The 16,359-nt window shown below is 48.9% G+C and overlaps 1 protein-coding gene across 1 annotated transcript in view; it reads left to right on the top strand.

Annotated features, from left to right (window-relative positions):
- Window positions 1-993: 993 nt before the first annotated feature.
- psma1 (proteasome 20S subunit alpha 1) overlaps window positions 994-16,359 on the top strand; it is a 37,993-nt gene continuing 22,627 nt past the window's right edge. Inside the window, exons 1-4 of the mRNA XM_053235728.1 lie at window positions 994-1,106; window positions 4,611-4,655; window positions 4,861-4,962; window positions 16,267-16,359. The exon at window positions 16,267-16,359 is cut by the window's right edge and continues 11 nt beyond it. Coding sequence (XP_053091703.1) covers window positions 1,104-1,106; window positions 4,611-4,655; window positions 4,861-4,962; window positions 16,267-16,359 — 243 coding nt within the window. The 5' untranslated portion in view covers window positions 994-1,103. The remainder of the gene's footprint in view (window positions 1,107-4,610; window positions 4,656-4,860; window positions 4,963-16,266) is intronic.

Below are 16,359 nucleotides of genomic sequence, written 5' to 3'. Positions count from 1 at the left end.
ATGAATGAACATTAACATATCTTCAGCTGTGTAACGGCGCCATCTTGTGACTAAAATCTTCTGTACCATATTTGCTCCAAAGACCAAATTTCCAATCACACTGTCATGTCCTGTTTATTCTCCTTTCTTAATTTAATTTTGTTTTTTACTAACATCACTCATTTTTTTCACTCAAAATAAAGATTTAATTTTACACTGGTACTGCAACATGAGATTTTAGTCTCCAACTGAAAAGTGCAAAATTAAATTAAACTTAAAATTTTAATTCAATGAAATTCAATTAAATTAGTTTATACCACAGGGACGTGTAGAGCAGACGCTCCACATAATCTAAGCCTATTTACATTTTTTTGAAAAGTGATTAACAAGATCTGGTGAGATGCTGGTGAGAGAAGGGCTGTGTATCGCAGCTATACGGTGAGTGAGAACAGGAACTAACTCGTCTCTCGGATGTTCCTCAGCATGAACTCACTGTAAAGCGTTACACCGTGTTCCGTGTGGTTGATGAATAAATGAGTCGGTGTGGATGTAGATTCATCTCTGGGGTATCAGAGGAATAAAGCACTGCACCCTGCAGGGGGTAACGGGGTAACAGTGACGCTGGTGTGTTACTCCTGACTTACATAACCTGCTCTAAAGAACAACTGAGGAACTCTTGAAGAGCTCACAGAAGCTAAATGTTAAACTCCTGAAGGTTCGGCATGTTCAGAAGAAAATAATGGAGAATAATTTGAAGTCTGTGCTGCACACGTTCCCGGGTAATACACACTCTTCGATATTAAGGGTTCGTCAGCGGTTCATTTGATAATTAATTCAATTCATAATTTATTTAAATTATTATTTAATTTATTTGTTTAACAATGGACATTGTCACAAAGCAGTTTTACAGAAATAAACAGTTCTTAGCTTCCAAAAAAATTATTCTAAATCTAATAACCTGCTCTGTGATCTGTCATCACCGTGATCTCTGTGTTCAGGTCTGATCTGTGTGCTCGGTGCTCTGTTGCTCAGGTCTGATCAGTGTGTTCGGTGTTCTGTGCTCTAGCAGGGAAACTAATCGAGTAGGATCATTGTGCGGCTAAGCGGCGGGCTCTCAGGCAGACATGGTGAGAGTTAATAATTATTGAATAAACTTTACTTCACTTTTCTTCTGCTGCTTTAAATTAATCTGCAGTCGCGGCTCACACTGTAAAGATTCATGAACCTGTAAATGTGGCCGGTTTTGTAGCTGAAACCCTTTAGCCGGTAATTATACAGCGTGAGTAAGCGTTTCCTTACCGAGCGCTAGCGGTGGAGTTAGCATCCTGCTAGCGGCGGAGTTAGCATCCTGCTAGCGGTGGAGTTAGCGTCATGCTAGCGGTGGAGTTAGCGTCATGCTAGCGGCGGAGTTAGCATCCTGCTAGCGGCGGAGTTAGCGTCATGCTAGCGGCGGAGTTAGCGTCATGCTAGCGGCGGAGTTAGCATCCTGCTAGCGGCGGAGTTAGCATCCTGCTAGCGGCGGAGTTAGCGTCATGCTAGCGGTGGAGTTAGCGTCATGCTAGCGGTGGAGTTAGTGTCATGCTAGCGGCTAATGGAGAAAATTAGCCTGTTGTGGTGTGTTCTGCGTTTTTCTTCAGGAAATGAATTAAATATATATTTTACTGATCTGTTCGGGTTAAAATGAGCTTTTTAATGGTGTTATTATTGTAGCTACTGTTAGCATGGTGCTAACTCAGCAAGCACCTTTATATATTAGCATTAACTTAGCTACTTCCGGTGTTTTATATGTTTTCTGTATGAATGAGTTCTCAGTGTGTGATTAAATGTACAGATTTTATAATGTTTAAAGTTAAAGAGTAAATCTGCAGATTTAATTCTGTTTAAAGTTAAAGGTTTAGTCTAAGCTTCAGCTGCACGCGAGCAGGAGAGGAGCGCTTTCACTTTCAGCTTCACACCAGCCGCTGGGTTTCACTCTAATATAACACTCTTTACTCTGATATAACACTCTTTACTCTGATATAACACTCTTTACTCTAATATAACACTCTTTACTCTAATATAACACTCTTTACTCTAATACAACACTCTTTACTCTGATATAACACTCTTTACTCTAATATAACACTCTTTACTCTAATACAACACTCTTTACTCTAATATAACACTCTTTACTCTAATACAACACTCTTTACTCTGATATAACACTCTTTACTCTAATACAACACTCTTTACTCTAATATAACACTCTTTACTCTAATACAACACTCTTTACTCTAATATAACACTCTTTACTCTAATACAACACTCTTTACTCTAATATAACACTCTTTACTCTAATATAACACTCTTTACTCTAATATAACACTCTTTACTCTAATACAACACTCTTTACTCTAATACAACACTCTTTACTCTGATATAACACTCTTTACTCTAATATAACACTCTTTACTCTAATACAACACTCTTTACTCTGATATAACACTCTTTACTCTAATACAACACTCTTTACTCTAATATAACACTCTTTACTCTAATACAACACTCTTTACTCTGATATAACACTCTTTACTCTAATACAACACTCTTTACTCTAATATAACACTCTTTACTCTAATACAACACTCTTTACTCTGATATAACACTCTTTACTCTAATACAACACTCTTTACTCTAATATAACACTCTTTACTCTAATACAACACTCTTTACTCTAATATAACACTCTTTACTCTAATACAACACTCTTTACTCTAATATAACACTCTTTACTCTGATATAACACTCTTTACTCTAATATAACACTCTTTACTCTAATACAACACTCTTTACTCTGATATAACACTCTTTACTCTAATACAACACTCTTTACTCTAATATAACACTCTTTACTCTAATACAACACTCTTTACTCTGATATAACACTCTTTACTCTAATACAACACTCTTTACTCTAATATAACACTCTTTACTCTAATACAACACTCTTTACTCTGATATAACACTCTTTACTCTAATACAACACTCTTTACTCTAATATAACACTCTTTACTCTAATACAACACTCTTTACTCTAATATAACACTCTTTACTCTAATACAACACTCTTTACTCTAATATAACACTCTTTACTCTGATATAACACTCTTTACTCTAATATAACACTCTTTACTCTAATACAACACTCTTTACTCTGATATAACACTCTTTACTCTAATACAACACTCTTTACTCTAATATAACACTCTTTACTCTAATACAACACTCTTTACTCTAATATAACACTCTTTACTCTAATACAACACTCTTTACTCTAATATAACACTCTTTACTCTAATACAACACTCTTTACTCTGATATAACACTCTTTACTCTAATATAACACTCTTTACTCTAATATAACACTCTTTACTCTGATATAACACTCTTTACTCTAATATAACACTCTTTACTCTAATATAACACTCTTTACTCTGATATAACACTCTTTACTCTAATATAACACTCTTTACTCTAATACAACACTCTTTACTCTAATATAACACTCTTTACTCTAATACAACACTCTTTACTCTAATATAACACTCTTTACTCTAATATAACACTCTTTACTCTAATACAACACTCTTTACTCTAATATAACACTCTTTACTCTAATACAACACTCTTTACTCTGATATAACACTCTTTACTCTAATATAACACTCTTTACTCTAATATAACACTCTTTACTCTGATATAACACTCTTTACTCTGATATAACACTCTTTACTCTAATATAACACTCTTTACTCTAATACAACACTCTTTACTCTAATATAACACTCTTTACTCTAATATAACACTCTTTACTCTAATATAACACTCTTTACTCTAATACAACACTCTTTACTCTAATATAACACTCTTTACTCTAATACAACACTCTTTACTCTAATATAACACTCTTTACTCTAATACAACACTCTTTACTCTAATATAACACTCTTTACTCTAATATAACACTCTTTACTCTGATATAACACTCTTTACTCTAATATAACACTCTTTACTCTAATACAACACTCTTTACTCTAATACAACACTCTTTACTCTAATATAACACTCTTTACTCTAATACAACACTCTTTACTCTGATACAACACTCTTTACTCTAATATAACACTCTTTACTCTGATATAACACTCTTTACTCTGATATAACACTCTTTACTCTAATATAACACTCTTTACTCTGATATAACACTCTTTACTCTAATATAACACTCTTTACTCTAATATAACACTCTTTATTCTAATATAACACTCTTTACTCTAATATAACATGGGTAAACAGTCAGCAGGTAAACTTTCACACTCTCACACACACACTCACACACACACACACACACTCACGCGCACACACTCACACACTGCAGGTGTATTACAGCAGTAAAGCTCTAACAGTTTATTAATGTTTATTTGTACAGATTTGGGGTGAACTGTTTCTGCCATGAGACGCACTTTTACTGTTAGTTTCAGTTTCTGCTGTTATTCCAGTAAAAGTGAAGCCATTCTCATGTGTAATGTGTGTGTGGTGTGTGTGTGTGTGTAATGTGTGTGTGTGTGTGTGTGTGTGTGTCGTCCCTGCAGTTCAGGAACCAGTATGATAACGATGTGACGGTGTGGAGTCCTCAGGTGAGCAGCACAGCACCGGGGTTCTGCTACAGAGAGGGGTGGGGTTAGTAGTTGGGGGGGGGGGGGGGGGGGGGGGCTTAGTGATGAATATTAACAAGTCGGTGATGAATATTAACGTGCCGGTGATGAATATTAATGAGCCGGTGATGAATATTAATGAGTGTGTGAGCTGTAAGTCTTTACTGTGTGGTGTTTAATGTCTCAGGGGCGAATCCACCAGATTGAGTACGCCATGGAGGCAGTGAAGCAGGGCTCGGCTACTGTGGGGCTCAAATCACGCACTCACGCTGTGCTGGTGGCCCTCAAGGTATTTAACCTGACATTTACACTACAGAACCTCAGCACCGACGCCTCACCACCGACTCCTCACCACCGACATTTCAACACCTACGCTTCACCACCGACTCCTCACCACTGACATTTCAACACTGACTCCTCACCACTGACGCCTCACCACTGACATTTGAACACCTACGCCTCACCACCGACATTTCACCCCCGACTCCTCACCACTGACATTTCACCACCGACGCCTCACCACCGACGCCTCACCACCGACTCCTCACCACCGAGATTTCACCATCGACGCCTCACCACCGACTCCTCACCACCGACATTTCACCACCGTCTCCTCACCACTGACATTTCACCACCGTCTCCTCACCACTGACATTTCACCACCGTCTCCTCACCACTGACATTTCACCACCGACTCCTCACCACCGACATTTCAACACCGACGCCTCACCACCGACTCCTCACCACCGACATTTCAACACCGACGCCTCACCACCGACATTTCAACACCTACGCTTCACCACCGACTCCTCACCACTGACATTTCAACACCGACAGTTCACCACCGACATTTCACCCCCGACTCCTCACCACCGACTCCTCACCACCGACATTTCACCACCGTCTCCTCACCACTGACATTTCACCACCGTCTCCTCACCACTGACATTTCACCACCGTCTCCTCACCACTGACATTTCACCACCGACTCCTCACCACCGACATTTCAACACCGACGCCTCACCACCGACTCCTCACCACCGACATTTCAACACCGACGCCTCACCACCGACATTTCAACACCTACGCTTCACCACCGACTCCTCACCACTGACATTTCAACACCTACGCTTCACCACCGACTCCTCACCACCGACGCCTCACCACCGACTCCTCACCACTGACATTTCACCACCGACGCCTCACCACCGACATTTCAACACCTACGCTTCACCACCGACTCCTCACCACCGACTCCTCACCACCGACTCCTCACCACCGACGCCTCACCACTGACATTTCACCACCGACATTTCAACACCTACGCTTCACCACCGACGCCTCACCACCGACTCCTCACCACCAACATTTCACCACCGACGCCTCACCACTGACATTTCACCACCGTCTCCTCACCACTGACATTTCACCACCGACGCCTCACCACTGACATTTCACCACCGTCTCCTCACCACTGACATTTCACCACCGTCTCCTCACCACTGACATTTCACCACCGTCTCCTCACCACTGACATTTCACCACCGACTCCTCACCACTGACATTTCAACACCTACGCTTCACCACCGACTCCTCACCACCGACTCCTCACCACCGACTCCTCACCACCGACGCCTCACCACTGACATTTCACCACCGACATTTCAACACCTACGCTTCACCACCGACGCCTCACCACCGACTCCTCACCACCAACATTTCACCACCGACGCCTCACCACTGACATTTCACCACCGTCTCCTCACCACTGACATTTCACCACCGACGCCTCACCACTGACATTTCACCACCGTCTCCTCACCACTGACATTTCACCACCGTCTCCTCACCACTGACATTTCACCACCGACGCCTCACCACTGACATTTCACCACCGACTCCTCACCACTGACATTTCACCACCTACGCCTCAACACCGACATTTCAACACCGACATTTCAACACCGACATTTCAACACTGACTCCTCACCACCGACATTTCAACACCGACGCCTCACCACCGACTCCTCACCACCGACATTTCAACACCGACGCCTCACCACTGACATTTCAACACCGACGCTTCACCACCGACTCCTCACCACCGACATTTCAACACCTACGCTTCACCACCGACTCCTCACCACTGACATTTCAACACCGACTCCTCACCACCGACATTTCAACACCTACGCTTCACCACCATCTCCTCACCACTGGCATTTCAACACTCACGCCTCACCACCGACATTTTAACACTCACGCCTCACCACCGACATTTCAACACTCACGCCTCACCACCGACATTTCAACACTCACGCCTCACCACCGACATTTCAACACTCACGCCTCACCACCGACATTTCAACACTCACGCCTCACCACCGACATTTCAACACTCACGCCTCACCACCGACATTTCAACACTCACGCCTCACCACCGACATTTCAACACTCACGCCTCACCACCGACATTTCAACACTCACGCCTCACCACTGGCACTTCAACACTCACGCCTCACCACCGACATTTTAACACTCACGCCTCACCACCGACATTTTAACACTCACGCCTCACCACCGACATTTCAACACTCACGCCTCACCACTGGCATTTCAACACTCACGCCTCACCACTGGCATTTCAACACCTACGCTTCACCACCGACATTTCAACACTCACGCCTCACCACAGACATTTCACCACCGACGCCTCACCACCGACTCCTCACCACTGACATTTCACCACCGACGCCTCACCACCGACATTTCAACACCTACGCTTCACCACCGACTCCTCACCACCGACTCCTCACCACCGACGCCTCACCACTGACATTTCACCACCAACGCCTCACCACCGACATTTCAACACCTACGCCTCACCACCGACTCCTCACCACCGACATTTCACCACCAACGCCTCACCACCGACATTTCAACACCTACGCTTCACCACCGACTCCTCACCACCGACTCCTCACCACCGACGCCTCACCACTGACATTTCACCACCAACGCCTCACCACTGACATTTCACCACCGACGCCTCACCACCGACTCCTCACCACCGACATTTCACCACCGACGCCTCACCACTGACATTTCACCACCGTCTCCTCACCACTGACATTTCACCACCGACGCCTCACCACTGACATTTCACCACCGTCTCCTCACCACTGACATTTCACCACCGTCTCCTCACCACTGACATTTCACCACCGACGCCTCACCACTGACATTTCACCACCGTCTCCTCACCACTGACATTTCACCACCGTCTCCTCACCACTGACATTTCACCACCGTCTCCTCACCACTGACATTTCACCACCGACGCCTCACCACTGACATTTCACCACCGACTCCTCACCACTGACATTTCACCACCTACGCCTCACCATCGACATTTCAACACTGACTCCTCACCACCGACATTTCAACACCGACATTTCAACACCGACATTTCAACACCGACATTTCAACACTGACTCCTCACCACCGACATTTCAACACCGACTCCTCACCACCGACATTTCACCACCGACGCCTCACCACCGACTCCTCACCACCGACATTTCAACACCGACGCCTCACCACTGACATTTCAACACCGACGCTTCACCACCGACTCCTCACCACCGACATTTCAACACCTACGCTTCACCACCGACTCCTCACCACTGACATTTCAACACCGACTCCTCACCACCGACATTTCAACACCTACGCTTCACCACCATCTCCTCACCACTGGCATTTCAACACTCACGCCTCACCACCGACATTTTAACACTCACGCCTCACCACCGACATTTCAACACTCACGCCTCACCACCGACATTTCAACACTCACGCCTCACCACCGACATTTCAACACTCACGCCTCACCACCGACATTTCAACACTCACGCCTCACCACCGACATTTCAACACTCGCGCCTCACCACCGGCACTTCAACACTCACGCCTCACCACCGACATTTTAACACTCACGCCTCACCACCGACATTTTAACACTCACGCCTCACCACCGACATTTCAACACTCACGCTTCACCACTGGCATTTCAACACTCACGCTTCACCACTGGCATTTCAACACTCACGCTTCACCACTGGCATTTCAACACTCACGCCTCACCACTGGCATTTCAACACTCACGCCTCACCACTGGCATTTCAACACTCACGCTTCACCACTGGCATTTCAACACTCACGCTTCACCACTGGCATTTCAACACCTACGCTTCACCACCGACATTTCAACACTCACGCCTCACCACAGACATTTCACCACCGACTCCTCACCACTGACATTTCAACACCTACGCTTCACCACCGACGCCTCACCACCGACATTTCAACACCGACATTTCAACACCGACATTTCAACACCGACATTTCAACACTGACTCCTCACCACCGACATTTCAACACCGACATTTCAACACCGACTCCTCACCACCGACATTTCACCACCGACGCCTCACCACTGACATTTCAACACCGACGCTTCACCACCGACTCCTCACCACCGACATTTCAACACCTACGCTTCACCACCATCTCCTCACCACTGACATTTCAACACCTACGCTTCACCACCGACTCCTCACCACCGACATTTTAACACTCACGCCTCACCACCGACATTTCAACACTCACGCCTCACCACCGACATTTCAACACTCACGCCTCACCACCGACATTTCAACACCGACTCCTCACCACTGACATTTCAACACCTACGCCTCACCACCGACTCCTCACCACTGACATTTCAACACTCACGCCTCACCACCGACATTTCACCACCTACGCTTCACCACCGACGCCTCACCACCGACGCCTCACCACTGACATTTCACCACCGACTCCTCACCACTGACATTTCACCACCAACGCCTCACCACCGACATTTCAACACCTACGCTTCACCACCGACGCCTCACCACCGACGCCTCACCACCGACATTTCACCACCGACTCCTCACCACTGACATTTCAACACCTACGCCTCACCACCGACTCCTCACCACTGACATTTCAACACCTACGCCTCACCACCGACTCCTCACCACTGACATTTCAACACCTACGCCTCACCACCGACTCCTCACCACTGACATTTCAACACTCACGCCTCACCACCGACATTTCAACACCGACGCCTCACCACCGACATTTCAACACCGACATTTCAACACCTACGCCTCACCACCGACATTTGACCACCGACTCCTCACCACTGACATTTCAACACCAACTCCTCACCACCGACATTTCAACACCGACGCCTCACCACCGACATTTCAACACTCACGCCTCACCACTGATATTTCAACACCGACGCCTCACCACCGACTCCTCACCACCGACATTTCAACACCGACGCCTCACCACCGACGCCTCACCACCGACGCCTCACCACCGACATTTCAACACCGACATTTCAACACCGACATTTCAACACCGACATTTCAACACCGACGCCTCACCACCGACATTTCAACACCGACATTTCAACACCGACGCCTCACCACCGACATTTCAACACCGACGCCTCACCACCGACATTTCAACACCGACGCCTCACCACTGACATTTCACCACCGACGCCTCACCACTGACATTTCACCACCGACGCCTCACCACTGACATTTCAACACCGACTCCTCACCACCGACATTTCAACACCGACATTTCAACACCGACTCCTCACCACCGACTCCTCACCACCGACATTTCAACACCTACGCTTCACCACCGTCTCCTCACCACTGACATTTCAACACCGACATTTCAACACCGACTCCTCACCACCGACATTTCAACACCGACTCCTCACCACCGACATTTCAACACCGACTCCTCACCACCGACATTTCAACACCTACGCTTCACCACCATCTCCTCACCACTGACATTTCAACACCGACTCCTCACCACCGACATTTCAACACCGACTCCTCACCACCGACATTTCAACACCTACGCTTCACCACCATCTCCTCACCACTGACATTTCAACACCGACTCCTCACCACCGACATTTGACCACCGACGCCTCACCACCGACATTTCACCACCGACGCCTCACCACCGACATTTCACCACCGACATTTCAACACCGACGCCTCACCACCGACATTTCAACACCGACGCCTCACCACCGACATTTCACCACCGACATTTGACCACCGACGCCTCACCACCGACATTTCACCACCGACGCCTCACCACCGACATTTCACCACCGACATTTCAACACCGACTCCTCACCACCGACATTTCAACACCGACGCCTCACCACCGACGCCTCACCACCGACATTTCAACACCGACATTTCAACACCGACGCCTCACCACCGACATTTCAACACCGACATTTCAACACCGACGCCTCACCACCGACATTTCAACACCGACGCCTCACCACCGACATTTCAACACCGACGCCTCACCACTGACATTTCACCACCGACGCCTCACCACTGACATTTCAACACCGACTCCTCACCACCGACATTTCAACACCGACATTTCAACACCGACTCCTCACCACCGACTCCTCACCACCGACATTTCAACACCTACGCTTCACCACCGTCTCCTCACCACTGACATTTCAACACCGACATTTCAACACCGACTCCTCACCACCGACATTTCAACACCGACTCCTCACCACCGACATTTCAACACCGACTCCTCACCACCGACATTTCAACACCTACGCTTCACCACCATCTCCTCACCACTGACATTTCAACACCGACTCCTCACCACCGACATTTCAACACCGACTCCTCACCACCGACATTTCAACACCTACGCTTCACCACCATCTCCTCACCACTGACATTTCAACACCGACTCCTCACCACCGACATTTGACCACCGACGCCTCACCACCGACATTTCACCACCGACGCCTCACCACCGACATTTCAACACCGACATTTCAACACCGACGCCTCACCACCGACATTTCAACACCGACTCCTCACCACCGACATTTCAACACCGACGCCTCGCCACCGACGCCTCACCACCGACTCCTCACCACCGACATTTCACCACCGTCTCCTCACCACCGACATTTCACCACCGACGCCTCACCACTGACATTTCAACACCGACTCCTCACCACCGACATTTCAACACCGACATTTCAACACCGACTCCTCACCACCGACTCCTCACCACCGACATTTCAACACCTACGCTTCACCACCGTCTCCTCACCACTGACATTTCAACACCGACATTTCAACACCGACTCCTCACCACCGACATTTCAACACCGACTCCTCACCACCGACATTTCAACACCGACTCCTCACCACCGACATTTCAACACCTACGCTTCACCACCATCTCCTCACCACTGACATTTCAACACCGACTCCTCACCACCGACATTTCAACACCGACTCCTCACCACCGACATTTCAACACCTACGCTTCACCACCATCTCCTCACCACTGACATTTCAACACCGACTCCTCACCACCGACATTTGACCACCGACGCCTCACCACCGACATTTCACCACCGACGCCTCACCACCGACATTTCACCACCGACATTTCAACACCGACGCCTCACCACCGACATTTCAACACCGACTCCTCACCACCGACATTTCAACACCGACGCCTCACCACCGACGCCTCACCACCGACGCCTCACCACCGACATTTCAACACCGACATTTCAACACCGACGCCTCACCACCGACATTTCAACACCGACATTTCAACACCGACGCCTCACCACCGACATTTGACCACCGACGCCTCACCACCGACATTTCAACACCGACGCCTCACCACTGACATTTCACCACCGACGCCTCACCACTGACATTTCAACACCGACTCCTCACCACCGACATTTCAACACCGACATTTCAACACCGACTCCTCACCACCGACTCCTCACCACCGACATTTCAACACCTACGCTTCACCACCGTCTCCTCACCACTGACATTTCAACACCGACATTTCAACACCGACTCCTCACCACCGACATTTCAACACCGACTCCTCACCACCGACATTTCAACACCTACGCTTCACCACCATCTCCTCACCACTGACATTTCAACACCGACTCCTCACCACCGACATTTGACCACCGACGCCTCACCACCGACATTTCACCACCGACGCCTCACCACCGACATTTCACCACCGACATTTCAACACCGACGCCTCACCACCGACATTTCAACACCGACTCCTCACCACCGACATTTCAACACCGACGCCTCGCCACCGACGCCTCACCACCGACTCCTCACCACCGACATTTCACCACCGACTCCTCACCACCGACATTTCACCACCGTCTCCTCACCACCGACATTTCACCACCGTCTCCTCACCACTGACATTTCACCACCGACTCCTCACCACTGACATTTCAACACCGACGCCTCACCACCGACGCCTCACCACCGACTCCTCACCACTGACATTTCAACACCTACGCTTCACCACCGACACCTCACCACCGACGCCTCACCACTGACATTTCACCACCGACTCCTCACCACTGACATTTCACCACCAACGCCTCACCACTGACATTTCACCACCAACGCCTCACCACCGACATTTCAACACCGACGCCTCACCACCGACGCCTCACCACCGACATTTCAACACCGACTCCTCACCACTGACATTTCAACACCTACGCCTCACCACCGACTCCTCACCACTGACATTTCAACACTCATGCCTCACCACCGACATTTCAACACCTACGCTTCACCACCGACGCCTCACCACCGACGCCTCACCACTGACATTTCACCACCGACTCCTCACCACTGACATTTCACCACCAACGCCTCACCACCGACATTTCAACACCTACGCTTCACCACCGACGCCTCACCACCGACATTTCACCACCGACTCCTCACCACTGACATTTCAACACCTACGCCTCACCACCGACTCCTCACCACCGACATTTCAACACTCACGCCTCACCACCGACATTTCAACACCGACGCCTCACCACCGACATTTGACCACCGACTCCTCACCACCGACATTTCAACACCAACTCCTCACCACCGACATTTCAACACCGACGCCTCACCACCGACATTTCAACACTCACGCCTCACCACTGATATTTCAACACCGACGCCTCACCACCGACTCCTCACCACCGACATTTCAACACCGACGCCTCACCACCGACGCCTCACCACCGACGCCTCACCACCGACATTTCAACACCGACATTTCAACACCGACATTTCAACACCGACGCCTCACCACCGACATTTCAACACCGACGCCTCACCACCGACGCCTCACCACCGACATTTCAACACCGACGCCTCACCACCGACATTTCAACACCGACGCCTCACCACTGACATTTCACCACCGACGCCTCACCACTGACATTTCAACACCGACTCCTCACCACCGACATTTCAACACCGACATTTCAACACCGACTCCTCACCACCGACTCCTCACCACCGACATTTCAACACCTACGCTTCACCACCGTCTCCTCACCACTGACATTTCAACACCGACATTTCAACACCGACTCCTCACCACCGACATTTCAACACCGACTCCTCACCACCGACATTTCAACACCGACTCCTCACCACCGACATTTCAACACCTACGCTTCACCACCATCTCCTCACCACTGACATTTCAACACCGACTCCTCACCACCGACATTTCAACACCGACTCCTCACCACCGACATTTCAACACCTACGCTTCACCACCATCTCCTCACCACTGACATTTCAACACCGACTCCTCACCACCGACATTTGACCACCGACGCCTCACCACCGACATTTCACCACCGACGCCTCACCACCGACATTTCACCACCGACATTTCAACACCGACGCCTCACCACCGACATTTCAACACCGACTCCTCACCACCGACATTTCAACACCGACGCCTCGCCACCGACGCCTCACCACCGACTCCTCACCACCGACATTTCACCACCGTCTCCTCACCACCGACATTTCACCACCGTCTCCTCACCACTGACATTTCACCACCGACATTTCAACACCGACGCCTCACCACCAACTCCTCACCACCGACATTTCAACACCGACATTTCAACACCGACTCCTCACCACCGACTCCTCACCACCGACATTTCAACACCTACGCTTCACCACCGTCTCCTCACCACTGACATTTCAACACCTACGCTTCACCACCGTCTCCTCACCACTGACATTTCAACACCGACTCCTCACCACCGACATTTCAACACCGACTCCTCACCACCGACATTTCAACACCTACGCTTCACCACCATCTCCTCACCACTGACATTTCAACACCGACTCCTCACCACCGACATTTCACCACCGACGCCTCACCACCGACATTTCACCACCGACGCCTCACCACCGACATTTCACCACCGACATTTCAACACCGACATTTCAACACCGACGCCTCACCACCGACATTTCAACACCGACTCCTCACCACCGACTCCTCACCACCGACGCCTCACCACCGACGCCTCACCACCGACATTTCACCACCGTCTCCTCACCACCGACATTTCACCACCGTCTCCTCACCACTGACATTTCACCACCGACATTTCAACACCGACGCCTCACCACCAACTCCTCACCACCGACATTTCAACACCGACATTTCAACACCGACTCCTCACCACCGACTCCTCAACACCTACGCTTCACCACCGTCTCCTCACCACTGACATTTCAACACCGACATTTCAACACCGACTCCTCACCACTGACATTTCAACACCGACTCCTCACCACCGACATTTCAACACCGACTCCTCACCACCGACTCCTCACCACCGACATTTCAACACCTACGCTTCACCACCATCTCCTCACCACTGACATTTCAACACCGACTCCTCACCACCGACATTTGACCACCGACGCCTCACCACCGACATTTCACCACCGACGCCTCACCACCGACATTTCACCACCGACATTTCACCACCGACGCCTCACCACCGACATTTCAACACCGACTCCTCACCACCGACATTTCAACACCGACGCCTCGCCACCGACTCCTCACCACCGACATTTCACCACCGACATTTCACCACCGTCTCCTCACCACCGACATTTCACCACCGTCTCCTCACCACCGACATTTCACCACCGACATTTCAACACCTACGCTTCACCACCGACTCCTCACCACTGACATTTCACCACCGACTCCTCACCACCGACATTTCACCACCGACGCTTCAACACCAACGCTTCAATACCGACATTTCAGCACCTCAACACCAACATTAACGCCAATTAACATGAACTCAGCTCCAACACAATCACTTTGGCTTAAATACACACAGTAGAGCCCCGGATAGGGGTCAGAGTGCACACTGCTCTCCAGCAGTCCATACTGTCCATAAGTACGTGCCCCCGGACATACAACTGTGTTTTAATGTGATAAAATACAGTAAATCACCTCTGCTTCTGTGTGTGCGTGTGTGCGCGTGTGTGTACACATACGTGTGTGTGTGTGCGTGTGTATGTTTCAGAGGGCTCAGTCTGAGCTCGCTGCTCATCAGAAGAAGATCCTCCATGTTGATAATCACATCGGTATTTCCATCGCTGGACTGACTGCAGACGCT

Source organism: Pangasianodon hypophthalmus, chromosome 7, assembly GCF_027358585.1.
Source record: "Pangasianodon hypophthalmus isolate fPanHyp1 chromosome 7, fPanHyp1.pri, whole genome shotgun sequence".
Taxonomy (NCBI): Eukaryota; Metazoa; Chordata; class Actinopteri; order Siluriformes; family Pangasiidae; genus Pangasianodon; species Pangasianodon hypophthalmus.
The sequence above is the reverse complement of the archived record's forward strand: the minus strand, read 5'-3'. Positions and strand labels throughout refer to the sequence as shown.